The sequence below is a fragment of the Pantherophis guttatus genome, chromosome 1 (genome assembly GCF_059756535.1).
Source record: "Pantherophis guttatus breed Tessera chromosome 1, ASM5975653v1, whole genome shotgun sequence".
NCBI lineage: Eukaryota > Metazoa > Chordata > Lepidosauria > Squamata > Colubridae > Pantherophis > Pantherophis guttatus.
In genome coordinates, this window is record NC_142063.1 from 116347484 (window position 1) to 116375432 (window position 27949).

At 40.5% G+C, this 27949-nt stretch overlaps 3 protein-coding genes and 1 long non-coding RNA gene across 8 annotated transcripts in view; 2 read left to right on the top strand and 2 right to left on the bottom strand.

Moving 5' to 3' along the window:
• The window catches only part of SSH3 (slingshot protein phosphatase 3), a 23939-nt gene extending 21138 nt beyond the window's left edge, over positions 1 to 2801 (top strand). Inside the window, exon 14 of one of the 2 annotated variants that reach the window (XM_034420392.3) lies at positions 1740 to 2801. In XM_034420392.3, coding sequence (XP_034276283.1) covers positions 1740 to 2189 — 450 coding nt within the window. In that variant the 3' untranslated portion in view covers positions 2190 to 2801. The remainder of the gene's footprint in view (positions 1 to 1739) is intronic. The other variant, XM_034420393.3, reaches the window with a different exon arrangement.
• On the bottom strand, positions 35 to 5338 carry LOC148116546 (uncharacterized). The gene is made up of 2 exons (XR_015731086.1): positions 4430 to 5338; positions 35 to 3640 (listed from the first exon to the last, which is right to left on the bottom strand). It is a non-coding gene; the product is annotated as an uncharacterized LOC148116546 (long non-coding RNA).
• Positions 4751 to 21662, top strand: LOC117667178 (MLX-interacting protein-like). Its single transcript, XM_034420394.3, has 17 exons — positions 4751 to 5371; positions 7783 to 7889; positions 8170 to 8252; positions 8465 to 8554; positions 9191 to 9232; positions 9397 to 9550; positions 10989 to 11084; positions 13140 to 13177; positions 14200 to 14629; positions 16470 to 16513; positions 16691 to 16796; positions 16933 to 17009; positions 17334 to 17450; positions 17568 to 17695; positions 17791 to 17914; positions 18060 to 18189; positions 18846 to 21662. The coding sequence occupies exons 1-17, from the start codon at positions 5016 to 5018 to the stop codon at positions 18962 to 18964; spliced, it is 2241 nt and encodes a 746-aa protein (XP_034276285.2). The 5' UTR covers positions 4751 to 5015; the 3' UTR covers positions 18965 to 21662.
• POLD4 (DNA polymerase delta 4, accessory subunit) lies at positions 11979 to 27897 on the bottom strand. Of its 4 annotated transcripts, none has more exons than XM_060687832.2 (6): positions 27820 to 27897; positions 26757 to 26884; positions 25049 to 25150; positions 24041 to 24152; positions 15071 to 15115; positions 11979 to 12354 (listed from the first exon to the last, which is right to left on the bottom strand). In XM_060687832.2, the coding sequence occupies exons 2-6, from the start codon at positions 26848 to 26850 to the stop codon at positions 12201 to 12203; spliced, it is 507 nt and encodes a 168-aa protein (XP_060543815.2). In that variant the 5' UTR covers positions 26851 to 26884; positions 27820 to 27897; the 3' UTR covers positions 11979 to 12200. The 4 variants fall into 4 exon arrangements, with proteins under 4 accessions (XP_060543815.2, XP_060543816.2, XP_060543818.2 ...); XM_060687833.2 differs by having other exon boundaries at positions 12105 to 12301; XM_060687835.2 differs by lacking the exons at positions 11979 to 12354; positions 15071 to 15115 and adding an exon at positions 21959 to 22702.
• Positions 27898 to 27949: the final 52 nt, after the last annotated feature.

A 27949-nucleotide genomic window follows, 5' to 3' on the forward strand; every position in this document is an offset into this window, starting at 1 on the left:
GTTTACAATCTAGAATACAAGAAGGGAGTAAAACTGACATCGGATATTTATTTATTTAAAACGTAATGGTTTCCAATTAAAGAAATATTGAAGTGGTTTACAATTAGAAATACAATTATATCAAAAAATAGCAGGGTAAACCCATAAATAAAAGCATACTATTAAGATTATGTTCTTTAGTTAATGACCATTTGTTCAGCAACCATTCTAAGTTACAACGCTGATTTACAGCTGATCGTCAAAGCTGTGGCCATCACAGCATCCCTAGAGGCCTGTGATTGCCATTTGCGCCCTTCACTGCCAGCTTCCAACAAACAAAAGTTAATAGGGAAGCTGGCTGGAGATTTCAAATGGCAATCCCATGACATTGTGCCTAACAATCGTGGAAGATTTGCCTAACTATGGCAGCTGGAATTTCCGGAATAGCTGTCGTAAGTCAGCATGGTTACATGATGTCGCACTTTAAGACAATGTTGCAAAATAACTGAGTTTCCATTCCTAATTACTATCATTAACCAAGGACTACCTGTAATGTTGGTACTGATATTGAAATACAGATCTTCTGGGTCTGTTTTTTTTTCAAGAGTAGTAACCCTATAGTCTCCTCCTAAAAAAAGAATATGTAATCTCTTGTATTAAAACTAGTAAAATGTGAGACACAATTTTAACAAAGCAAACATGAACATGACCTCACCTGAGCAAGCACCTTATCAAGAGTTAAAATTAAATTCATCTTCCAAAATCTGAAATGAAGGACCTAGGTTCTGCTACAGATTGGACTGTCAGAACTAGAACTAGAATCTGAATAATGAATTTGATTGATTGTACCCTAGAAGGCTCTAAGACCCTCTCTCTTACTAAGGGTTGTGCATGATGATTTGCTGTACCAGATTCCCAAAAGTCCCAAATTATTACATAAATGAAGATAGGTGACATTTCTGGGACGGAGAGTTGTATTAGTCTAATAAGTCAGGTCAGAGAAAGTAAAATGAATGGAGATGGAGCAGCCAGACCTAAAAAAGTTTAATGTAAAATTATTCAACTAGATGCTTCTAAGAGAGAATAAAAGCATACAAGCCTTAGCAGTAGCTGCCCAATGTTTTGTTTCTAAAATGAAGGTGTTCCAAGCCAGTTGCATAGAAATATTAACCAAGAGCAGTGGAATATGGAAACTAAAGTGACGGAGGAAGTACTAATTTTAACCAAGGGTGCCCAACCCCCAGGCCATACGCTACTACTGGGCCGTGGCCTATTCGGAATTGGGCCATGTGAGTGGTTGCTGGAGCACAGATGCGCACGCAGCTCAACTTGTGTGAGCAGCGGGCTGGCAGGCACTTGCACATGCACACCGGCCTGCTACTCATGCAAGGGCTGCATGTGCACCATGTTGCCCAGTTCCCCTCTCCCCCCTCCCTCCAGCCAGGCCACCAAGCCACAAAGGTGGTGGACTGCTGGTTTTAACCATTTAATCATGTCCAACTCTTGACAACTATAGGCAAGTGCTCTCCTGTCATGCATAGCTTCTTTCAGTTGTTGGATGTTCATCTTTGTATCAGCTTTGATGGGGTCACACCAGTATGTTTCTGGCTTGCCCCTTCTTCTTGATCCACTAACCATTCCTAGCATTGACTTCTCCAATGAATGTGCATGCATGACATGGCCAAAGTAAAGCCAAGGTAAATCAAAGAGAATCCAATGTAGTTGGTGATGTGCAACTCAATGAGTTCTTCCTCTCTCAGCAGGTATTTCTTCATGCTGAAAGGAAGACCTGTGAACTATCATCCCAAAGTGAAGAAAATGAAAAGCCAGTTACAGCAAAATTGTCTCTTCCAGGAGACCAGCAGGCATATGGACGGAGGCCAGGGCGTAGGGGACGGAGCAAAGGTTCCAGAGTCCATGCTCAGCCTTGCAAACAGCTCTCATACCACCCGGCACCAGGCAAGGTGCATAAAGCTGTTCGGCACATGGAAGGGTCTGGCTCGTGTGGGCGCAGGGCCCCTTTGCAGCATCGCCTCTCAGTGGCTCAGCTGGCTGATGCTGCCCTGGTGGTGAGTCGGACCAAGGAATTTGAGGGACAGATGAATCCTGAAATTTCCAAGAAGCACCAATTGCCATCTTCCTTGCCATGTTCCAGGTCTCGACGGGTTGTGCGCCAGGCCAGTGTTGACATGGACCCCAGTTCAGTCTGAAGACCTTTTCTCTGCCTTTCCCCCTTTCTACTGTCAGTAAGCAAAAGATTTCATGGAATCCCAAGACTGAAGACACATTTGTGATATTTGGAAATACATTTTCTGTACACTGCCTAGGAGGAGAGAACTTCTCTACTCCTAAAAGAGACCACAACTGCTTTCCAAGTGCATTTTTCTCCTTTCTATGGGGAATGGCAGCATGGGTGTGGAAAACACCAGTGTTGCTTTTGGGTTTAGTCCATTTATGTGTTACTGACCTTCTAAGGGCCCTGAAGATGTCACGGTTTTAAGTTTCATATGGCAGGGCTGTTTGTCCTTTAATTTGCTTTGACTGCCTTCATATTCTGTTCTGCCCCAGTCTGATATTTGCCAGATCCAGGGAATAGAATTCTGGTCATCCTTACCCAGCACAATAGTGAAAATTGTAGTCAGACGTGAGGCCTCCAAATGGGCCAAAGGTTGTTTTACAGAGAAGGTTTAAGATTGAATCCTCTCACTGTGATCCAAGTGGGGAATGAACTACTCATTTTATTTTTGTGTACCTACAGTTACTGTGCCATTGCCAGCTTCACACAGCCTGAAAATAAAGTTCATTCGTTTTCCACTTGGTAATCTCAGGTTTTATGTCTTCTTTTGAAGCATACATCTGTTTACTAATCCTAACCAAAGTAACAGGGAAAGAGAATAGCTTTTCTTCCTCAAGGCAGGGGTGAAATCCAGCAGGTTCTGACAGGTTCTGGAGAACTGGTAGTGGAAATTTTGAGTAGTTTGGCGAACCGGCAAATACCACCTCTGACTGGCCCCAGAGTGGGGTGGGAATGGAGATTTTGCAATATCCTTCCCCCAGGAGTGGGAATGGAGATTTTGCAGTACCCTTCCCCTGCCACGCTACCAAGCCACACCCACCAAGCAACACCACGCCCACAGAACTGGTAGTAAAAAAATTTGGATTTCACCACTGCCTCAACGTAATGCTTTCCACTCCCAAGGCTCTGCGAATTGACAAAAACTGGGTTGCTCTCATTTTTTTTCCTGCCGGGACTGGATTCATACTCTATGCTAGACCACACTTTGTCTGGTTTGGCTTCACTTGCTATGTGACCTCCAACTATTCCACAACTATGCTTTGTTCAAGAACACATGATTAAAACCACCATGGGTGGGCATGTTGCAAAAATTCAGCCTGTAAGTAGAAACACAACCCATGGGACAAACAGCAACAAAAGCAACCCACAATTAACATACTGTGAAGCAACTAATAGGTTCTTCACAGCAGTTTATGAGATTAAGCTTGCCCAGGTTTATTAATGAAGCAAAGCTGTCCAGATTTGGTTCATTATGTGATCAGTTAACAATAACTGGACCTGTTAATACCATTTACCTCATTATCAGTTGTGAGGAGTTCAAGAACTGGTTTCATTGTATCCATAATGAACATGAACATAAAACATCTGTGGAGGAAAAAAAGTAAATACGTTAATACCTGTGTTCCATTGTTGCAATTTTCTTTGGAATCTGTAGTCCTGGGTTCATTGTTGGGTTGTGCCTTTACGCTTACTGATAAGTACAGACATATTTGTACAATAATCTACTTGATTGCTGGAGTGGGAACTTCCTGGTAGAAGTCAGAAGCAAAACTCTCCCAAGTAAAAACATTAGCTGCCCACAGAAAGCAGGGGAGGCATGGTGGCAGGGCATTTATTCTGAGGCAAAAAGAAGCATCAGTTGATATATTCCATAGTCACATCATTGGAAACCCTTAGGGAAAGGGTTTGCATTTAACAGCCTGTGGTTAATGGTGTAATTTGCCAGTCATATTACAGTGGGATAGAGGCAATTTTCAATTCCAATGATTGACCTGATGAAATATTAAGGCTATTTCGATTATCCCACTGTTTGCCTAGATGCAGTAGTCAGTTATTGATTGTGTGTGTGTTTATGTGTGAATTTAGGCAGCTAACATATTTAATACACCTATTTCCCCTACAACAGCCCTGTGAGGTGGATTGGGTTGAAACTGACTGGGTCAAAGTTATCCAGCCGGTTTTCTGTGTTTTATTCATTTTGGGTACGAGTGTTGCATTATTAAATCCACTTTTTTTTTTTTTTTAATTTATATGCCGCCCTTCTCCGGAGACTCAGGGCGGCTTACAATGCGTTAAGCAATAGCCTTCATTCTTTTGTATATTTATACAAAGTCAGCTTATTGCCCCCACAAACTGGGTCCTCATTTAACCTACCTTAGAAAGGATGGAAGGCTGAGTCAATCTTGAGCCTGGTGAGATTCGAACCTGCAGAAATTGCAGGCAGCTGTGTTAATAACACGGTGCATTAAACCACTGTTCTACCAAGGCTCTATTAATAAATGCATTTTTTAAAAATCCAATTATCCAAATGCGGAGAGATTTTGATAATCGAGGCATAACAAGTTTAATCAGGGTTTTAAAAATTTAAAGTTAGCGCTTGATCCCCCTCGCGAATACCTCGCGTTCGTGCCGCGAGGTAACGCCCTCTGGAGGAAAGTTGAAACAACTACAACAACCGTCATGCTCTGCGACGGAGGAGGGATACATGCGCAGAACGCCTTTTCCTTGTTGCTATGGGAGCCTGCGGTAGGGCCGGACTTCGGGCGATCCTCCGGTAGGGTCCCCTCTCCTTTCCTTCCCCCGCGTCCTGGCAGCCGAAATTACAGGTTCCAGTTCGGGGGGGGGGAGAGAGAGAGAGAGAGAGAGATCCTTTGTTGTCATGGTGACGGTAGCACCGTTATTTTGCCCTTGCTAGCGATGTTCTCAGTGGAGACGGAGACGGACAGCCAGAGCAGCAGCGATGTCCCGTTCCCAAATCATCCACAGTGGCCACTTCATGGTCTCGGAACCCCACGCCGAGTCGGACCCCGATCCGGATCTCGGTTCCGAAGAGGCCATAAACTCGGCCGAGCGAGCCGTTCGTTTAGGCCTGCAAAGCTGCGCGACCGAGCGAGTCAGAGGGGCCGGAGCGTTAGGGAAAGCTGCGGCTGGGAAGGCTGAAAGTGCGGCCCGGCCGGGTTTCGGGGCTCCTTACGACTTCGACACGGTGAACCAAGGCACCTGTCAGATCTACCGCTACGGGCCGCGCAGCAGCGGCGCGCTCAATATCGACGCCTCCCTCACGAAGCTCTTCGAATGCATGACCCTGGCCTACAGGTGAGGAAGTCGCCCGGATGGCGAGGAAAGGACGAAGGGAGGCGGGCCCCGCTTGGTGCTTCTTGGCGCATAAAAGACCCGCAGGAGGGAGAAGGGCCAAGAAGACCGGGCCAACCAATGAGGATGGCTCGAGAGCAGGAGTCACCAAACTTGGCGGCTTTAAGACTTGTGGACTTCAACTCCCAGAAGTCTCCAGCCAGCTATGCTGGCTGGAGAATTCTGGGAGTTGAAGTCCACAAGTCTTAAAGCCGCCAAGTTTGAAGACCCCTGCTCAGGGGTGAAATCCAGCAGGTTCTGACAGGTTCTGGACAACCGGTAGCGGAAATTTTGAGCAGTTCAGAGAACCGGCAAATACCACCTCTGGCTGGCCCCAGAGTGGGGTGGGAATGGAGATTTTGCAATATCCTTCCCCTGGAGTGGGGTGGGAATGGGGATTTTGCAGTATCCTTCCCCTGCCACGCCCACCAAGCCACACCATGCCCACCAAGGCAAACCCGCAGAACTGGTAGTAAAAAAAATTGGATTTCCCCACTGCCCCTGCTCCAGAGCTTCCAGCAATCAGTCTTCCTTTGACGTTGTACAGGTGGTCCTTGACTTACAACAGCTCATTTAGTGACCATTCAAAGTTACAACGGCAGTGGGGAAAAAAGTGACTTGGGACCAATTTTCACAGTTACAAACCTTTGCAAGCATCCCTATGGTCATGTGCCGAACATTTCGATGTGTGGCAACTGGTTCAACTTTGAGAGCTGTAGGCCACAAAATTTCATTTTTAATGTTATGCCGATTGCTGTACATTCGAGGTGACAAAGTTATTCTGTTCTATTCATATTTATTGACCTTTGCGATTTCCCAGGATCATGAGATCGCCTTTTCTTACACATTTGTTAAATGAACCACTGCAGTTGTTAAGTTAGTAACATGGTTGTTAAGTGAATCTTGCTTTCCCATTGATTTTGCTTGTCAGAAGGTTGCAAAAGGTAATCACATGACTCTGGGACACTGCAACCGTCATAAAAGTGAACCAGTTGTCAAACATCCGAATGTAAATCACGTGATCATGGGGATGTTGCAATGGTCATAAATGTGAAAAATGGTCATAAATCACTGTTTTCAGTGCCGTTGTAATTTGAAATGTCACTAAATGAACTGTGGTTAAGTCAAAGACTACCTGTAACTGTTATAACAGTTACAGGTAGTAACAGAGTATTATTTATTAGAAAGCTATTCATGATTAATCTGCCAGCTGAGCCTTAGACCAGAGTTCTCCATTCTTAGAGTAGACTTGGTTCAAAGAGCTGTTGGGGAACAAAGGAGAAAAGGGAATTCTGAATGCGTCAGCACAAGGCCTCTATTGTGCATTCATTTTTATCCCTTTCATAATGTTTTATAGGGAAAGGAGAGGCAGTAGCCTCTTCCACTTTTAAATCTCCCGTCTCTCTGACATTTCATACTTGTTACCAAAAAATGTTGAAAAACAAAAATACATTTCTGTTATTATCACATATCTTTTGATTACCAATTTTAGAAGATTTTTGGCAAGAACCATCCATAAACTCAATTTGGAAATGCTCAAGACAGCAATCTGTCCTTTGCTTTTGGAACAATTACTCAGTAAATCAGTTGCCAGACTTGAAGTGGTTTTGGTCAGGCTATGTTGCATTGGCTACATGAATCTCCATGTTGTTTATGTTCCTTCCCATGACTTTCAGAAAGATAGGCTATCAAGTCTTGTTGCTCGTGATACGTCAGTGGTGTCAATGGTATTCAGACCACTGGCTAAATTTTCAGTTCTTGAGGGAAAATTGACTTGTAATTACCTTCCAACAGTAATTCTTTTGGATGGCATAATTGTATTAGATTAAACAGAATGTAGTCTACAGTATCCAACTGCTGAAAAGTTTTCAACGTATTATTCTTTAAGAATTTTTTCTATTGGAAATACTTTTTTTTTCATTTGAAAACACTGATGACACATCACAAATCATTCTAATTCAGTAGTCACAAAGTCGATCTTGAGACCAGCGTATTACTTATAATAGTCTCCAGATGTTTTCTGCATCAGTTAATCTGCTGTTGTGTGCCTGTTCATTCATCTCCTTCAGTTTGCCATAAAATCCAATGGGGAAGGCAAACGAGATGAGATACTAACTTTCAAAGAAACCTTGCACATTACTCAGTCTTTCAAAAAGATAAATAATTGCATGCATTTTATTACTCTATTTTGAATTCACCTATTTTCTTCTTTTATTGGGACAGTGTAAGAATATTTGTATCTATATTGTCAAGTCTTTGAGGTAATATTCCTATTCATTTTGCTTTCTTAATGATTTTTGGCTTGACTTACTGATTCCTTAATCCAGATATACCAGATATTACAGAAGTTTCTTTGGATTCTTTTTTATTTTTAGTGGGAAAATTGTATCTCCCAAATGGAAAACCTTCAAGGGGCTGAAATTGCTGCAGCGTGACAAGATTCGACTCAATAATGCTATTTGGAGGGCATGGTATCTACAGTGTAAGTACTGGAACAGGGTAAATTCAGAAGTTTATTCCCAAGGCACTTCCTTTCCATAAGGAGTCCATGTTCTTGATGAATTCTGTAGCCAAGGACTATTTTCTGTGCATTATAATGAGCTGCAAGCAATAGCATATACTTCTGAACATCAAATAGTCTGTTCTCTTTGGTTTGTAAATGTACAATTTGGGGGAACTTTCAGTCAGTAAAAAAGTACATTTGTCTGTCTCTGAAAGTGGCAATGGCATTTAGAGTTCTGTTTGTTTCATTTTGGATGCAGATGTGGAGAAGAGGCAGAATCCTGTGTGCAGTTTTGTGACTCCCCTAGAATGTAGTGACATAGAGCAGCATCGCAAACCTGAGGTGAGCAAGGATTTTGTGGCACAAAGAGTTACCAGAGTGTGATGCTCTCTGAGTGCAATGATGATGTTACCTAGTTTGGTAATGAGACATCTGCAAGAAAACCACCAAGCTCAGAGATCACCAAAGACCCTACATTCCAACATCTCTTCCATAAATACCAGATTCTATATCTTTGCCTTTATTTAACTTCTGTATCTTTATTTATTTGTTAGGCTGTCATTATGGAAGGAAAATATTGGAAACGCCAGGTTGGGGTTGTTATTAGGGAATATCATAAATGGAGGACATTCTTCCATATTCGGGTAAGTTTCTTCTCAAACAAGTAAAGCTTTTTGGATAACATATGATATCAGTGTGATAAAATAGCTGGAATATAGCACTATATTGCGTTTTTCCATCGCCAGATGATATTCTTTATCTTGTTGTCCTCTGTGTTGTTGCAATGGTAGCCAAGAGTCTAATTCTATCCTAAAACAATTTAACCCTCTGTACATATTCAGCCTGCATGTACAAGATTTAAAACATGATGAAGATAAAAAGGGCTGTATGCAAGTACCTCTGTTTGGCTAGCATTTTTGTAGTCTTTTATAACTGAGAAATTTTATTATTGTGGTTCCCAATCATGGGACCTAGTATTAGATTTACCAGATGATTATCCTTTTTATTTTTATTTATATTTCATATTTCTAAGCTATCCATCTTCCTCAGAGAAGGGCCCTTTTGTCTATCAGGTACCTCAGACCAAAGACCTTTTCTCCACCCGTAGTTAATTCATAATTTTGACTTTTTGCCACTAATCATTTATTAATATTTACAGTTGCTTATAAGGGTTCTCTACTGCTTTGTGGTTTTGTTAATTGAATAGATTAAAATTTCCTTTGCTAATGATTCTCTTAGAAATGTATTCTAATTCAAACCAACCTGTCTTTTTGATTTAGGAGCAGAAGAAGTTTGACAAACCGATCTGTGATCCTAGTCAGGTACTATTTTAATATTCAAACGTTCCCTTTCCCTATTTCCTTCCCTCTGTGGCAGAGTTCTAAAGCTGGAATACTTAGAATAACAACCATTGAGCATTCCAGGCTCTCACTTCCCCATTCCTTTGCTGGAACATATGGGTTTCCCCCCACCCTATTTTGTGCAGGAGGTGTCTGATGCAATTTCAGAGGTAGAACTCAACATTGAAACAGCAAGTGGAGGTCCAATGGAGCTTGATCCCTTACATGATCTGGATGCACTTCTGGATACCATGGTCTCCAGCCGCAACCCTTATGGTGGTCCCAATTTACGTGGTCTTGGTGAGAAGTCACTTTATGCCCATTACACAATAGTTTTGTAGTGAAACTTCTTCCTTATGCCCAAGTGCAGACAGCTTTCCAAGGGCTTCCATATAGGAGTTAGTTGCTGACTTGTAAAGACTGTGTATGACACATGCTATTTAGCTATGAAAGCTGTAAATTTAGCTATGAATTTTTGTCCTATCTCCAGCCTTCCCTTTTGGGGGAAAGTTGTTGAGAAGGTGATCAAGTGGCATCTCCGGAGGATCCAGAATGAGACAGTATCTGGAACCTCTTCAATAAAGATTCAGCCCCAGATATGGGACACAAATGTGATCGGTTATCTGGCGAGAGCAGATGGAGTAGTCCATCTGCTCCTGTTTAACATCTACATGAAACTATTGAGGAAGACCATCCCTCACCATGGGGAAATATATCATCAATGTGATGATAATACTCAGTTATACATCTCTGTTGAGTTAAGTAAGCAATGCTGCAACTGCCTTTTCCTGGTCCATGGAGGCTATTGAGGCAACAGGCCAAAATTGAACCTTGGCAAGATGGTATGGGTTTGGGTCTCCTTGGGTTTGGGAGAATTATCTGTGGTCAAGGATGGAGTTGGCACTGCCCCAAACAGACCTGGTGCATAATCTGGAGTTCTCCTGGATTTACGATCCCTGCTTAAGGAGGAGGTGGCAGTCGTGGCCAGGAGGGCCTGCTCCTTGTTGTGCACCAGTTACACCCATTCTGGGACCAACATGCCTTTCTCAGAGTCATCCAAGCCCTGTTTGGACTTTCAAGCTGCTCTTGAAAAGTATCCAGAAGCTTCAATTGGTTCAAAATGTAGCAGCTCATACAGTTTTACACAAGCCTAGATTCATTCATGCATCATATCCTTTGTAGGATCTGCATTGGTTGCCAATTTGCTTTTTATTGTCAAGCGGCTAGAGCCATGATGGTGAACTTATGGCACGTGTGCCAGAGGTGGCACGCAGAGCCTTCTCTGCTGGCATGCGCGCCGTTGCCCCAGATCAGATCTCTGTGGCGTTTCTTTTGTGAGCTTCTGTTTCCCTGCAAACGACGAAACAGAAGCTCACAAAAGAAAAAGATCTTACCTCTTCCCGTGCTGCCGGTGTTGAGATACCCTGCCTCCCGCCAGCCAGCTGGTCTTCGGGTCTCTGCTGAGCATGCGTGCATGTCTGTGCATATGTGTGTGCATGTCCATGCATGTGTGTGCACAGTTTGGGCACTCGGTGTCTAAAAGGTTCACCATCACTGGGCTAGAGTAATTGCATTGGTAGTCGGTATGGCGGAGAAGGTGGCATTTTAAGAGTTTTACATTGTGGATTTTTAATGCTGTAAGCTACCCAGCGTCACCATGGTGTGAGTTGGGTGGTGATATAAATTTAATAAATAAAATGAATAGTGAATTATATCACTCCTTATTTTATGTCTTCAGCTCACCAGGGTAATGCTGACATGATCCAGCCTACTCTGACCCAACTTCACCCCAATTTTGGAGAAGAATTTGTGAACACTTTGGACCCTATTCATGGTAACAAAAATTCCCCAATTTTATATAACTAAATTGGATTATGTGATCTGGTGGAGCATTCCATAGACAAAATATTTATATTTTTAAATGAGCTTTGCCTAGTTTCTTAGGGTCAATTCAAGGCTGTGTTTTTAAAAATTTCACATTCCAGAAAATTCCAGAAAGTGTACAGCATGGGAATGTGTTGCTGGATTCTTTAGATCTGTTTCCATTATTTAATGTACCGGTATGTTTCAGTGGGAAAATGTTTTCACAATCTCAAAATGCAAAGTATCTGGGAGAAAATGAGATTGCTGCTCAAATTAATCCCCAGATTATGAAAGGTTGGTTTCTGACCTCAACAGTAAATAGTATTGAGTCCTTGATTACTTACATTGGCTCAGAGATATAGCTAGTGAACAAAGACAGCCTAAGTCAAGACAGCCTAAGTCACAAGAAAGAAGAGCATAGTTTTGCTCTGGCAAAATCTTCTCACCTGCTAAGATTCTACAAGTCTACAAGTGTGCAAATCAGTAACGTAGCATTAATGTAGCATTTATGCTCAAGGCTAAACGATCAACAGACATGACAAAACACTGTTTTGCAGAATAAATAAAAGGTGGAGGAAAATCAGTTTCTTGACTGAGTGGATAGGCAGAAAGCAGGGAGAATAGAAATGGAAAGGGTTGTGCTAGAAAACAGCACCATTGTCTAGTTTGAATCCCAGGTTAGTATATTTTATATTGTAGCACTTGAATCTAATCCCACTTGATCCATCTATTTCATAGCAGGCTTAATAAATCACTAGAGGAATTAAGTAGTAATTTCTGTAATTCACCAAAATGATTCAATCAGTCAACTCAGACTGAAAAGTAAAAAAAAACACAAAAGAAAGAGGCACTGGATATTCATTAGTTGAATCCTGGATTATACCTTTTTATTTAGTTAATATACATGTTCCATCTTATTCTAACCATTGATCAACACTGTTTCTCTGGTGAATGTGCTATACAGTATTCCAGTACGATGGTCCTGGAACCTAAAGTGGTCTTTCATTCCATCTTTCTTTATCTTTCATTTGTTTCCTTATCTTTGTCAAGACTGTTTAAAAGGTTGCCTGGCCATCATCTCCTTTCATTATTCATGATCTGTAGTCAATTCAGTCATGCTTTTTCCTCCATTTCTGTTCTGGTTCTTTGATTGGTACTTGGATGGGAGACCACCAGGGAATATTGGAGCTGTAGAGAAGACTGGAAGGTTGAAAAACATCCTGGAAACCATTTCCATATTGCTACCAAATAAACAAGAAAGACCTGTCTGTGTAGTCATCCGGAATCAAGCTCAACATGAGGATGACTTTACTTTTTATCTATTTCATCAAACAGTATCAGAAAAGATCGTCTGATTTCTGATTTAACACGAGGACTGAAATGAATAGAATAGAACAGAATAGAGAATAGAGAATAGAGAATAGAATAGAATAGAATAGAATAGAATAGAATAGAATAGAATAGAATAGAATAGAATAGAATAGAATAGAATAGAATAGAATAGAATAGAATAGAGCTGGAAGGGACCTTGGAGGTCTTCTAGTCCAGCCCCTTGCTCAAGTAGGAGAACCTATCTCCTAAACCTAAATCTGAATAGAGTTGTTTCCATCTACAATTCAGAACCTTTTGCCAATAATTTAAAATCTAATGCAAATCACTATTGTGTATTTTATGGAGATTTGGAAAGAGTCAGATTACGATATAAAACTTCAGTTATGAACATTGGTCCATTCTTCCTATTAAAATTTAAAGATTGCAACTAATACTAATATGGTTATTGTCAAATATACTCTCCATCCATGACAACTATTATATGATGTAGTCTGGCAAAATTTATAAGGTGCTTTTTCTTTCCTCAGGTTCCAGTCCCATATTGTCCTTCCTGTTTATGGTTTTTTTTAAATGCCACTAACAGAGAAAAATCCTAATGGTTATTTGCTTAATTGATAGAGTTTATTAGCCAATCCTCATTTTTATTACTCATTGATTCCTCCAAGTCATCTATCCTACCTTTTTCTTTTCACAGAATTTATTACTTCTTGTCGTTCTCAGCCTATATTCCAGGTAAGGAGAAGCAGTATGTCCAGTCATTTATTACATTAGCCACAATAAGGCTAGTACTTAGTTTCATATATATAAAATGAGGATTATTATTTTCTGTTAGAAGTTATGTTACAGGGAATGAAACCTGCAGTTTGAAAAGTGTAGCCCAGCTCACCCCAATACTCAGATAATTGTTTCAATCCATTATTTGATTTTCTGGATTATATTTCCCTGGTATATTCCTATATAAGGTGAATTAAATCATACATAAAGAACTATATAATTTACTATTAGTTTACTATTAGTTTACATTTACTGCAAATAGTGTGCTGTGCCTGGTTATGAATTTAAATCAGAAATTAAAGGCAGTGGTTGCTTAATGAGGACAATTGGGAAAGGAAACTCAGACATTGAGCGAAGAGATCATTAAATGAGATGTCACGTGACTACTTTGCTCAATGACCATGATCCCAATACTCCCAGTTGCAATCATAAATGATCTCCTAAGGGAGAGGAGGCAGGGAGCTTTTATGTACTAAAATCCTTGTCTCCCTGCCTCTCCCTTAGTAGATCACTTAACCATTGCAACTGGGAATATTGGGATCATGTTCATTGAGCAAAGCAATATTGGGATCATGTTCATTGAGCAAAGCAATATTGGGATCATGTTCATTGAGCAAAGCAATCATGTAACATTCCACTTAAGTCCTTTCATCAGGTAGCAACAACAGCTTCCAACTTTCCCTGCTGGCTCTCCCATTGATTTTCTGATTGCTGACACTGGGTAACCAGTGATAAGTATGAATAAGTTGCCAAGCACCCATAATGTCATCACATGACTATGGGGAGGGGGGGAGTTCAGAAGTGCTTTACAGGCTGTAAAGCACTTTTTCCAAGGCCGTTGTTAATTTGAATGGTCATTAAGCAAGGTCCATCTGTAATTAGTCTTTCCCTCCCACCCTTCCTTATGCAACAGTAAGAAAGTGCTGACAGAATTAAAAAAAAATCTGTATAAGAGCTGACATTTCCTTAGCCTTCCCTAGGTTCCTGCACCTCTGCCAGATGCTACTGCCTTAGACCAAGACGCCTCAAATTTGCCTCCGGTTGCCCCTCATGCTAAGGAACTCCCACCATTGGGAGACCCACTTCTGGATGTGGAGCTGCCTACACCTCTGACTGGACAGCAGATCTTCTTGCCATTCTTCCCTACCTCTCCACCAAGGATCAGCCCTCCACCTGCCCCTCCCATCTTGCATCTTCAGCCACAAACCACATTTGTCTTTTCTGTCGTCACTAACACTGGATTGGAAAAGACCTTGCCATCCCCTCCTGGGGGATCTTTTGTTATGCCAAACTGTGGTTCCACAACCAAGGGTGGGGGAGTCAGGCAGCTTCAGTGGATTGCTCCAGCACCTTCTACTCATCATCAGCCAGCAACGCCCCAGCCCTCCTTCACTCCACTACCTACAGCTGGTACGTACTGCTAAGCAGGGCTCCATAGAGAGGAGAAATGGGGCTTAGCACTAGTTAAGCTTTCTTTGGACTTTTGCTTTTTGGTTTTTAAGTAATACTAGGGATTTGTGCACTTATCCTATGGTAGTTAATTTTACAACCGTCACCAGGTATAGGGGGGAAATAGCCAACAACTACAAAAAAGTGGCCGCAACCATTCAGTTGGTGCCCTAGCTCCTTTTAAACAGATCAAAGTGCAATGCATGTAAAATACTAGCAGGGCTTCAATCACAAGGACACAAGGGCCATTCTTGCCTTTTTTGACATACATGTGAACACCCCTGGGTAGACATTTGATTTTCAGACTGTTATCAGTTGAACTTCTTCATCTTTGCTAACATTGGTGAAGCTTGAAAAAGGTTTACATTTTAAAAGATCTTTCTAGCTATATATTTTGGGTACCTCATTTCCATAACTATGGAAGTTAGCTTTGTTCTTGTCAAGTACCTGAAACAAAAGGAAAATGAAACATAGATTTATAGAATTGTAGACAATCCATGACCTTTGGGTCATTGTTTCAGAAATATTTCCTTACCAGATTCATCAATGCTTTCAACAATGGCAGAGTTTCTAATGTACTGGAAAAGTTCTTAAAAATTCAGGGAGATATTCAGAGATGTATCTGCCTCAAAAGTAGCCCATGTTGAACTGTATAGCACGGCAAACATTTCCTTTGCAATTGACCACATGAAATATTTTATTATATTTTGTAATATGTCATAAAACTACTTTATAATATTTTTATGTCATAACATTTGCCAAACTTCAATTTCTCAGGAGTCATGGGTCCCAGATTTTGAATGCATTCTATGTTAGCCCTTTTTTGAGGTACCTTGGTTGAAAATGTTTTGTCCTATGATGCACCATTTCATCCAGTTAATGTTACAGACACAAGAACTTTAGAAGTATATAAATGTTATTTTGTATTTGCACTTCTTGAAAATTGTTTAATAATCTGCAGCTCAGGTGGCAGTGGCTTCAGTAGATTTAGGATGTTAGCCTGTAGGCATAAGTAATGGGTGTTAAGAGCTCTTTACTGATTTTTCTATTTTGGTTTAAATGTAAATTTAAGAACACAGTATACATATAAATTTATATAGGAAATAACAGATTATTGTTTTTGATTACAGTTTTAGAAGTTACTTATGTAAAAGCATGACAGCTGCAGGCTGTCCAACACTTGCTTTTCTTGGTTATATTTTTCCAATGTATTTTTATACGAACCATTTAAAGTCCATGTACAAATTTTAAAATCTACACAATCACTTTATTAAAAGATTTCCTTAATTCCCAAATTGAAATAATATTGAAAGGCACTAATTGAAATGCAAAGCTCATACTCATATTCAGAGTGCATATTCTAATCAAAAAAAATAACAAAGGCAAAAATTTAACTCCGGAATTCCTTTTTCTACTCTTTGCATATGCAACTTTAAATGTACAGCTATAAATAGACTCTGAGGAGTAGTTTTCAAACTGAGTAATACAAGCCAAAATTTTAGATGAAAACAATGGTTGTGAGGTGGCCAGGTTTACTTGGATTTTTGATATTAGATGCCGTGCTGAGTGAGATGCCCATTATTTTAAGTAACAACTGGTGGCTTGTTTCTAGATAAGGTAAGGTGGATTTATTTCAGAAGACTGGCTCTCTAACTAATGTAGTTTACTGGTGAATTGCCAAATTTAGTGTTCTTTTCCTGGTAGGGCTCATTAGCCAACCAAGATTTCTAATGACTGGGGGTTCATAGAGACTGAAAACAGAAATGGGTAAAAAAACCCCACCTCTTTCTTTCATTTCTAGGTCCTGTCCCACTGCCCCTCACTCCAGCTACAAAATCTGCACAGGTAAAGATGTTCTCTTTTGTCATCTTCTGAAAAGGGTAAGATGAGCAGCTCTGATTTTGCCACCTTCTGTGCTGGAGGCCTTTCAATAAATAGATTTATTTATGACTTCTTGGATTGATATGCACAATTTATTCTTCATAATCCCTATCTGACAACTCTTTTTATTATCTCCTACAGATCTGTGGCACCTCAAAGTTCCCTGCTGATGTCCTACTGAGATCAGTCTCCATTACAAAGGAGCTTTCACCAGTTCCTGTCTCAGCTGCTGCCTTGCTTGATACTGGTAAACATGCTAGGCATGGTTTGGAGTCGTTTCACATATCCTGTCTCATCTATTCCTTTACTTTAGTCTATATATCACATTTAGGTGAAAACAGGATATAAGCCCATTTATCCCTATATTTTGGGAATTGTTCCAGGTTCCTCAGCTCAGAAGATAGCCAAGGAGAAGAATCTGTGTAGTCACCAGGAAAAATACAAACATAATCCTATTCAGGTGAGATCACTATTTGAAAGGAAGATCATGTTTCTCCTAAATTGTTTTTAAATCTAAAAAGTATCAGAATCAGTTAGAATACGATAGTAGAGGTGGCAATATTATTTATGTTTATAATCACCTGGGCTGAGGATAATTGTCTTAAATTCAGAGTCATCTTCTTTTTGATTAAATAAATATATTAATCTCACCTGACTCCACCCATGTACCCCACCCTCTCATGCCATGTGTCTTCTGCAGATCAAAAACAATGCCTTATCTTGTGTAGCCCAATTGAATGAACTACAAAGCTGAGAATTGTCAGAATGCAATTGTCCCTTGCAGGGAAGCTGCCGATCAAGTTTTACTTCTGCTGACTGTGCCCGTCGTATGATCATCAGCTCGGGCTTTAACACTCTTGCCAGTCTAGTACTGTCAGGATCTGACCAAACCAGCACTAAGGTACATATCTTTTCCCTGTAAGAAAGGTTAGTATTTATCTTGTCTTTCCCATTTCTCCTCTGATCCTCTTGGAACTGTTTGTCTTTCCTTCCTCTGTTCCATCTTGTATGCTCTCAGCTCAGTAAAGCACTGCTCTTGCAGAAGAGTGTAGCATATGTAGGAAGACTTCAGCAAGAACGCCGACAAAATCAGGAAATGGCAGAAAGACTGCGTGGAGAAATTGAAGAGTTGAGCAATGCCATTGAGTAAGTTGAATAGTAGGTTTGAATGGTCGAGCTGTCACTTGATCTGAGTAAAGGAAGTTTACATGGTTGAGTTGTACCTTTTTTTTTTCCTGCAGTAAATTCCAGCGCCAACTTCCACCTAATGGAGCTCCTGTATTACCTCCACAATCAAATCAGGCTTCTGAACTCTATGAAGAATATGTACGTCAGCGCACATTAGAGGACTGGCGTTTTTGGATTGTATCCATCAGGAACTGGGATTTATTTGGTTACTGCAGAGGATTAAAATTGGGGGCATAAAGTCTGATTTATTGTAATTGCCACAGCAAAATTTTAAATGGAAAAAGTTGATTGTAATGAATCCTTAACTCTTTTCAACTTGCAGTTCAGTGTTATAATTAAGCCACTGTTTGAGAGCTATACCAGAATGGTGAACACGGGCAACGTCAAGGATTTCTGCCAATCGGTGATGAACTGGTTGGAGCAGCACTGCACATTACCCATCTTGCGGCCTGGTATGGTTTGGCACTTTGGTCGGACAAATTACAATTGTGAAGAAATCTGAAACTTCCAGGCAGATTTTTTCAAATACCTTGGAAGTATTCCAGGGTCCTATCAGATCATGAAATAAACATAGCATCTTAAGTGCTGGGAAACTACCCCTGCCCTTTTAGCCTTCAGAAGACTATGAAGACGTGGTTCTTTCCCCAAGCATTGGACTAGGGTGGAGTTGAGTCAGGCAGTCAAATATTTGCTTGTTCTGGCCCCTAGTGGGAAGTTTGTTCTGCTTTTATTTCAGCCAATTGTTTTTATTGGTGGTTATGATCACCTAGGGTCATTGTGTGAGATAGGCAACTATATAAGTTCTATATGAGAAAAATGAAAGGAGGAATTGGAAGAATTATCTTAATTCTATAATTTGCCTATTGTGATTTTGCTAGCATATGTAACTCAAAATTTAAGTGTGAAATAGAATGAAAACTGCACAACCATGTCTAGATTTGGAGCAGAGGAAAGGCAAGAATTATCACAAGATATTGGCTATGCAAGGAAAATATAGTGTATATACTTATGGCTTTTGTTCTATCTCAATCATTTCTAGAGATCAGGAAGAGGCATATAGCTTAATTTGTTATTAATAGGGAATTTTGTTTATTTTTTCTTTTTGTAGCTATCTCTGGCTCTCTTCTGCAGCTGAGCAAAATCACATCAATATTGACTCAACCAAGCCATCTGCCTGGCCAAGCTCTACGGGCAGTATCTTCTCCGCAGTGCAAGAGCAACAACTAGGATGAAGATCAGTCTTCCTTCCCCCAGACATTGCTGGGAATCCATAAGAACTTCTAACTCAGGAAATCCCTTCATCATGCAAATAAGGACATTGTAACAATATTGGTGCTAGGTATTCCACAGCAGGGAATCTGGGGGCTACATTTGGTGCTGGTCATCATGGAAGAACAGTGGAAGAGTAGAAGGAACAGGACAAGGTACGGAGTTGGAGTACCTCTTAAATTGTAGAAAGGAGTCATCAGGCATGGCTTTAAATCAGGGGTGTCAAACTGGGGGCCCGCAGGCCGGATACGTCACGTGCAGGCCATGCCCAGCTCTGCGAAGGGGAAAAACATCATGAAACGGCAACGTGACACGAGTTTGATACCCATGCTTTAGATTTTTATAGAACTGGGAAGAGTATGAGTCTTCATTTCCAGAGTTTTCCCACTAGAGGGCAATAAAGATACTTAGCATGATTCAGTTTCTCACAGAAGGTGAAAAAATATGGCTAGCAGTCCCTGGTGTGAGTACATAATTACACGTAATCCTTGATTTACAACCGTTCATTTAGTGATCCCACGAAGTTGCAATGATAGTGAAATTTATTATCATTTTTCACATGGCCAGCCATTGCAGCATCCCCATGGTCACGTGATCAAAATTCAGCCACTTGGCAACTGGCTCGTATTTATGGCAGTTGCAGTGTCCCAGGGTCATGTGATCACCTTTTGCAACCTACTGACAAGCAAAGTTAATGGGGAAGTCAGCTTCACTTAATAACCATGTTGCCAATTTAACAATGCAGTGATTCACTTAACTGTGCCAAGAAAGGCCATAAAAGTGGGCAAAACTCACTTAACAATTGTCTCACTTAGCAATGGACTCAATTGTGGTTGTAAGTCGAGGATTACCTGTACTGCATATCAGTCTGCTCATGCCTTGAAAAACTGCGTGTCCTACAGGCTGATTGCAGGCTTCACATGTGGATGGTTATAGACGCACACTTTTGCCTTAATTCTCTCTTACATTCCTGATTGGAGATCTTATGCAGAGCTGCCCATTTTCTGGACATGTCCTGAATTTCTACAAGAGGGTGTAACCTGGTTTCCAGCACAGATGTTTAAAGATTGTATCTTGATATTTAGAGAAAAACTAAATATCTAAACTCTGAAGAACATGGGCAGGTTCTTATAAAGCAGTGATTTGATCGAGTTATTTTCAGTGCAATCCTATGTCCTCTGTTCAAAGGAGTGTTTTGCTTAGTTCTGAGAATACAAGTGCTGCCTAATTATTTTTACATACAACTAATGCTTTCCATAAAGCAGTTCAAGTGCACTGGAAGCATAGGGAACTTTTCTAAAATACCGTCTTGTAACACAGCTTCTTTTTATAAATGCTTCTATAATAAATGTTCTCGAACATTGGCTATCCAATTCATAGTGAGACAACTTTTTACCAGGGACAACTTTTCACAATACTGCTGCCTCTGTGTGAAATTATCAAATGGGAGACAATTTTCTTTAAGGAATGTACTCATTTAATTAAAGTATTTCTCACTCGGGAGTTATATCTTAGTCTAAAGGTTTTGTAGAGAGCAAGCATAGCAAAGTATTCAGATTCTGTTGGCATTTATTCTATCTGATAGCATGAACATTAGTCTTATGTCCTTATAATTGTTCTTGCCTTTAAGCAAACATTCTGATACTGATAAAGAGTGAAAACTGTGAACAATAAATGGACCCTCTCTATCTATATTTCATAATTGCATGGGGCAGGGATTGGCAATGTGGTGCTTATAGGCATTAGGACATCTACCACCACCTCAAAGTGATGATCACGGCAGGTCTAAAATAAATGAAAACTGATTTTAAAAAGACAGCCATTGGTTTAGAGATTTAGTGAAAATATAACATTCCATTGTCCAACATTTTCTTGGAAGATAGGAATATGCAAAATTCATTACAAATTGGAATATCCTTTATTCTTTTAATACATGTTGTCATTTAATCTGTAATCCTTTTGTGTCCTCCTTCATTCATGTACGGAGGAGGATTTTTTTATCTAAAGTTACCGCCAACAAATTATGTTAATAAAATGCTAATACGTATTAGCAGAGAGCCAGTTTGGTGTAGTGGCTAAGGCATCAGGCTTGAAACTGGGAGACCGAGTTCTAGTTCTGCATTAAGTCTAAAACCAATTGGCTGACCTTGGGCCAGTCCACTCTCTCTCAGCCCTAGGAAGCAGGAAGTGGCAAACCACTTCTGAACTCTTGCCAAATGATAAATAGGCAGGCAGGCAGATTGTTGCCTACCTTGGCTACAAACAAGGTTTTAATTTTTTTCCAGTGCCCTGAGAGTTCCCTAGTTGAAGATTTATTCAATTTTACAAAGTTTTAATGAACAACTACAGATGTCTTATGATTGCATTTTATTTTGTAATTTCAGAGGCTATCTTTGTTTATCTCAGTTACATCTTGGATGCAATTTATTTTTCTTTGATGCTGAGCTTATATTTTTAGTTTTTTCCTTTTTCCTTTTGTTATTTTCCTGATATTTTGCTACTGTTGTTTCCATATACCGATAAATACATATACATACCTATACAATCAGCATCAAATTGTTATATATTATTAAAGGCATTTTTAAATTATCACTTGTATTACAGGTTTTAAACGAATGTCTTATCATGATTTTATCAAACATGGTAATTTCTGTAATTTTCAGCTCCTGTCTTCATTTATCTTACCAGATGTGCCTTCCATTACTTTAATCGTTTTTTTTATACATTTAGATGGAATAGAGTACTTTGGGAAATTGATTTTAACGTATCAGACCATTGTTGCTTCTGCAGATACAGATTAAGTGCTGTTTGACATCTTATGCTACAGGCTATTCAGCATTTAACATTTGCCCAAAGCTGTGGTGCTGAAATTCCAGCTCATTGTAATATCTGTGGAAGGTTGAAGCTGTTGTTTCTCCTCCTCACTCCCAGGAAAAAGAGTGAAAAATTGTACAAGAAAGTGCATTTTATTATTTTTCAAAGTTTTCTATACATATATAAATATCACAATATGCACAATCAATAAAACCAATCAATATGATAAAAGGCAACATTAAACCAAAAGCAGAATAATTATTAATAATTAAGAAATCTGAGCAAATAATCAGATCTTAGCCTTTTTTGGCAATGCTGATCCAGCTGAACCTTCAGTTCTCTGTAGCTTTAGTTCAGTAGCTCTAGCTTTAACTACAGCACATGCTTACTGAATATGTCCTCCACACCCTAAAACTATGGAACCAATACAATAGCTTTTACTTTTTACTAAAGACAGCATGAAATTCTTTTAGAAAAGTGGTTCATAATGCATAGACAAAAATGCTGATGACAATTGTTTCAGCACCTCTTAAAGTACACAAGCACTTATCAAAATCAAACCAGGTTCAAAATTGAATGAAACATTAAAAATACAAAGAAGATTGCAATTCCATATTGAATTTGGCTTGCTGTGATTATTGGTATAAATCAGTTCTTGATCTAGTTCTTATTAATGATTTTTAAAAGCTGAGGCCAAAGTCCCAAGTGGAGATCAACTAGAAGGCCTTCTCTCCCTTATAAGAACCTTACCACCACTGCAAAGCAGCATTCTCAGGAATGATGGAAACATCCATATGATTATGGTAATATAATGGCAAGGGCTCTTTCTCAGCCTCAGGTAACAACAGTTGCTCTTTTCAGAGAGTATATTCATGCCACAAGCTACAAGAAAGAAATTTGGAGCATGGTTACTGTCAAGAGGCGGCCTGGGTTGACTTTTCACATGGCCACTCCATCTCCTTGCCAAGCAGCTGGAATGGGCTTGGCTGTCTTCTGTGACACAACAACATCCTTTGTGGCAGACACAATTTTATGGTCAACTTAAGCAAATTTTCCATCTGGAGTCAGTTCTTGTCCCACAGCTCTCAACTTTCAAAGCTAGCATGTTCTTGGCCAAAGCGGAGGAGGAGGGGAATGAATTCATGGAAGGGAGGCAAAGGGAGACCATATCTGGGACCTCTTGAAATTCTCATCATCTCCTTAATGTTGGGTCCTCACAGTGCACTTACTCCTATAACACTGAAGCAGCTAAAAAAATTAGGCGCCAATCAGTATTTGGATGGAAGGCTCCGGTATTACTCTCTCTTTAGCTTTGTAAAGGTTACATATAGCTCTAAAGCAGCGATGGTGAATGTTTTGGGCTTGGTGTATCACAAATTTGGAAAATAACTTTGTCATTGCTCCTCCTCAAGCAAAAGAGAAACAATTCTTTATATATTTATTTATTTTTAAAAAATATAGTCCATGTGGCGCTATATATTATACAAAGAAACACTCCCTAATTACAAAAATGAAATACTGGTACAATTAAAACGAACTCATTTTTGAAAAGTTCGGCAGCTGTGTGAGAACACATCCATTCTCATGCAGCCTCAACAAGCTCCAAAAATTGTATCAGAATGGGGCATCCTTTCAAGAACAGTTGTTGGTGATGCTGGTTTGTCAGCCAAAATGTGACATATCACCTTTGACATGTGTGTCAGAGGTTTGCCTTCACTGTTCTAAATACATGACTATAAATGTTAAGGCTATAAATACAGAAGGAATTAAGCTTCCTTGCTTGACTACATTTCACATTGCTTGTGGTAGACGTCTTGAAGAAAAGACATATCTGACATGCCGCCTTTGTTCTGACTTCTTGCTGATCCTAAGTGATATTTTTCTCATAAAGTCGTCATACGTCTTCGTTACTAACAATTCTACTATGATACAAGCCACGGATACTTGAGCTTTAAGGAAAGAATGGTGGCTGTGTTTCTGCATAAATTCTATATTCTGAATGTGAATGGCTGGAAATTTTCTTCTGGTTTACCTTATATCTCACTTGTTCTATAATCTGTGTCTTTTCTTTAAAGAGGTAGTTACAGCCTATTCACACAAATGTAATACCAGAATTTAACCCAATAATCCATGCTATTTTTCATAATTTTGTCCTTTCTGATGGATAGTTTTTTTAAAACAAACAAGAGAGTGAAAAATGTAGACACATAATATACTGACCTATATATAACAAAAGGGTCCTTATTATATTTCAGAAGCAAATCCTGCACAGTTGTAGGGGGATTGAGTCCTAAGAATTTGGCTCGTTCCCAGCGCTGCATACGGGTGATTCCTGTCAGCAGAAGAAAGTGATTCAAGAATATAATATCTGCAGGAAGCTTCCTAATCAGTTTATCTGAGACAACTGTGGTTATGAGAGCTTGAGGATGATTTATGAGTTCCTTTTTTCTACGTTACTATTGTTGTTTGTCTGGCATTATCATCGTGCATGGTATTTTACAGTACAAGTGTATATACTTCAGACTTGCAAGCTCTATTTAGTACTTGGATCCATCATTCAAAGCTAAGTACAGAAGACTTTAACTTGTTTTCTGGGCCACAATGGAATATGGAATTCTTTCTGATAAATATCCAATCATTTTTTGTCCAACTGGTCTTAAATTATACAGTGTAAATTTAGTAGGTAAGGTAGTTATTTTTGTTGCTGCTACATTAAACCCTCAATTTTACAAAACACCATTCAGCAAATTTTGGATACAACAGCATTCTACTTGCTCTTCACCTCCTAATATTAGACTGTTGTTTCTATAGCAGTCTGGACAACTGACATAAAGACATTGCATCAATTTAAGTACATTTGCATAATAACTATTAATAAAATTATTTGGTTTGGGGATGATAGCAAAGTATGTAAATTTGGATTGAATGGCTATTTAGTTTTAGTGAACTTATCTCCTCCTTCAATAAGTATTAATGATGTACTGTGTCAATAAATAACTGGGAATAATAATTGCTGATCTACTGCAAACATTCAATGCATCTGCAACATAATATGATACACCATTTATGAACCATTTCTTTACAGCGTGTAAGTTTCTGTTAAAATGAGGTTATATTTCAAAATTTGGCAGGAAGCAAACAACAGCAAAGAAAAGGCAAACATTTACTTCTTTCATGATATGTACCATACTTGGGACTTTGTTTCAATAGATAACTAGACATTCTTACCAGTGCAGGGACCATATTGCCAGCTGAGATCAAACTGCTTCAGTATTTCCAACTGATCAGGTTGTGCGGTATCTTGTAGGTCAGATTCTGCTTGAACTAAAACTGAGAAGCAATCAACCCATTAGTGTTAATAGGTGGAGCGCTGGCATTTTTCCTTGCATAAAGGGCTTAGGGTGGCACTTAACCAATTAATTGTGTTACCACCTCCTCTTTAGCCAATTCCAAAATCTAAATGGCCACAGCCATGCTGTTTGCATCTCTCCAGCTATACCAGTGTTTCTCAAATTTGGCAACTTTAAGATGTATGGTTGTAAATTCTCATAATTCACCAACTTTCACATAGGGCAAAAGGAGAATTCCCAAATAAGATTTGAATTGCATTAGTATTATTAAACTATTGCTAATCATGGGAACTCCCTATTATGCCTGCGTAAAGCAGAATGGGGAGATGGAATTTCATAACTTTCCGGTTTTATTTATGTATCCATTTCTATTGTACAAACTGGTTTGCAAAAACTTCCCTCAAAGCACCATCCAAGACATTTTTCAGGCCACCAAGAACAAAGAATCAGGTAAATATGGCCTCAAAAACTGCATGAACTCTTTTTGCCCCACTACGTACCTGTGGCAACTTTTTTTGGGGGGGGGAGCTATCCAAGAAGTGGCTGAGAACCCAATTTTCTTTACAGTCTAGAAAAATTTAGGTTTCCACAGAAGCTGCTGGGAATGTGGGCGTGATTGCAGGAGAAGATCATTGCTCTCCTTTTCTAGTGAAAAGAATGCTTTTTCTCTCTCACCATCTCCTCCCTTTTTCATTGTTCTGAAGTTCTATTTTTAATAATGGAAGTAGCTTGGAGTTGTAATTTGCTAAGAGCCTTATCAGCCAAGGAATGTCAGTTGGTGGGGACCAAGAGACATATCTTCTCTACCAAAGTCCCTGCCCTTTGTAATAGTCTCTCCTTAACAATTGAGGATGACCCTGACAGTTGGTCTGTAGTAAGGCTCCAAAGACTGGGCTTTGTACCTGAGACCCCCAAATGTGTGAAGGGCCCTATTTTCTGACTTTATTGACATTTTCTCAGCTGCCATATACATTTAATTTTGTACTATATGAGTGCTTTTAATTATTATCGTTTGCTGTGCAGAGTCTATTTTTTGAGGTAGGCAGCTATAGAAATTGAATAAATCTAGCCAGGTGAGGCATCTGCCAGGATGTCAGGCACAAAAGAAAAGAAAAATAGACCAGAGAACAGAGGCTTCCCACTTTGGGATTGCAACATTGCTGACTTGTTGAAGCTCTCCTAATGGGGTTGGCAGAGCCGAATGCTAGGAGAAGACATCTCTTTGAGCTCAGCAAAGGCTGAGGTTAGAAGCGTTGCTAGTTTTCCCTTTTGCCTCCAGTGAGATCAAGAAAGTAGAAAGAACTGGGGAGTGGGATCATGGAGGAGTCCTACTAACCATTGAAATGCTTACTATGAGCAAGGGTCGACTTGATTGTTGACTCTAGAGTACTTTCCAGCTCTGTGAGCAATAGCCCTGCTTGCAAAACCACCTGAGAAGGCGACTAGTGTTTGTTTCTGGAAAGAGTAACCAAACAGAGGAATCCACCCACAATACTAAGCCATTCCAATGGCCAAAACAGAGGAAGGAGATGGAACCCACAAAGGTGAGATTGGGGGGGGGGCGGGAAGCCCATAGAGGTGCTTACCCTGAGGTGGGCTCTGAGCCTCTTTTCTTTCTTTCCCGCCTCCTTCCTTTTTCACCACTTGGAAAGAATCGGTGATGAGTCCTTTCCTGTTCATAGCTCCATGCGAAGTCCCCGAGCGTCTCTCCAGGCTGCTCCCAGTGAAGGGGAAGAAGGAGAAGCAGAGAGGCTTAGACCAGCGGCTCCGGCTCCAGTTCCTGAAGCTCCGGTAGAGGCGAGAAGCCGCTGCGATTCACCCCCTCAGCTGCCCGCTTTCGAGCAGAGGGTTTCGGTCTCCTTCCCACCTGCGAGAGCGACTCCCCACCTCTTCAGCGGGGAAGAAGAAAACCTTCTGTGCTCCTCCATTCCCCCCTCGCCTTATAACCACCTTAAGGAAGCCCTGGCACTGCCCGATTAAGGCTGGGAGACGTAGACAGCACCCAGTCCTCTTCTCCCTTGGGCGGGGGAGAAAATCAACCCGTTGATTTTCTCCAACGGGACGCCTCTCAATTCCCAAGCATACTAATAATCCCTCGCGAAGGATGGAAAAAAACAGAGGGGCCGATCCTCCCGACCTTCATCCGCGTCTTCGCTCCCCATCAGCTGCTCTCCCCCCCCCCCCAGCCCCGAGTAAGGCTTTCCTTCGCCAACACCCGCGTCTAAATTTTATTCCCAAGAGACACGGATCCATCCAAGTTCCAACCTCTCGCTCGCTCCCTTCCTCGAGGGAGAGAGAAGCAACGTCGAGAACCCAAAGGGGCTTTTTTCAAGAGGCAACTGGACTTTCTGTTTTTTTCTTTGAAGAAGACGTTTCGCTTCTCATCCAAGAAGCTTCTTCAGCTCTGAGTGGGTTTCATTCCCCCACCATCCAGTCAGAGCTGAAGAAGCTTCTTGGATGAGAAGCGAAACGTCTTCTTCAAAGAAAAAACAACAACAACCAGAAAGTCCAGTTGCCTCTTGAAAAAAAGCCCCTTTGGGGACAACCTTGACCTGGATGACTGAGAACCTCCATAGACATTTAGCAACGTCGAGAAGAAAGAAGCTTCCCCCTCCCTCGCTTTCTCCTATTGAAGAAAGAGAAGCCAACCTAGGAGAAATGCGGCGGGCGCCGTCCTCGCGAATCGCCACGGGTCCAAGCAGTGCGCGGAACGTCTCGTGCGAACGCAGGAGCGGAGAGGGTGGGCCTGCTGCGAAGCTCGTTTCCCAACAACCCGGAA

Excerpts from the sequence above, each read along its gene's own strand:
- LOC117667178 (XM_034420394.3), top strand. The coding sequence starts at position 5,016 with ATGTCCCGTTCCCAAATCATCCACAGTGGCCACTTCATGGTCTCGGAA. Across the intron at positions 8,253-8,464 it reads AGCAGCATCGCAAACCTGAG|GCTGTCATTATGGAAGGAAA; the intron begins GTGAGCAAGGAT and ends TTTATTTGTTAG. Across the intron at positions 9,551-10,988 it reads TCCCAATTTACGTGGTCTTG|CTCACCAGGGTAATGCTGAC; the intron begins GTGAGAAGTCAC and ends TTATGTCTTCAG.
- POLD4 (XM_060687832.2), bottom strand. The coding sequence starts at position 26,850 with ATGAACAGGAAAGGACTCATCACCGATTCTTTCCAAGTGGTGAAAAAG. Across the intron at positions 25,151-26,756 it reads GGCTCAGAGCCCACCTCAGG|TTTTAGTTCAAGCAGAATCT; the intron begins GTAAGCACCTCT and ends ATTGCTTCTCAG. Across the intron at positions 24,153-25,048 it reads GCAATATGGTCCCTGCACTG|GAATCACCCGTATGCAGCGC; the intron begins GTAAGAATGTCT and ends TTCTGCTGACAG.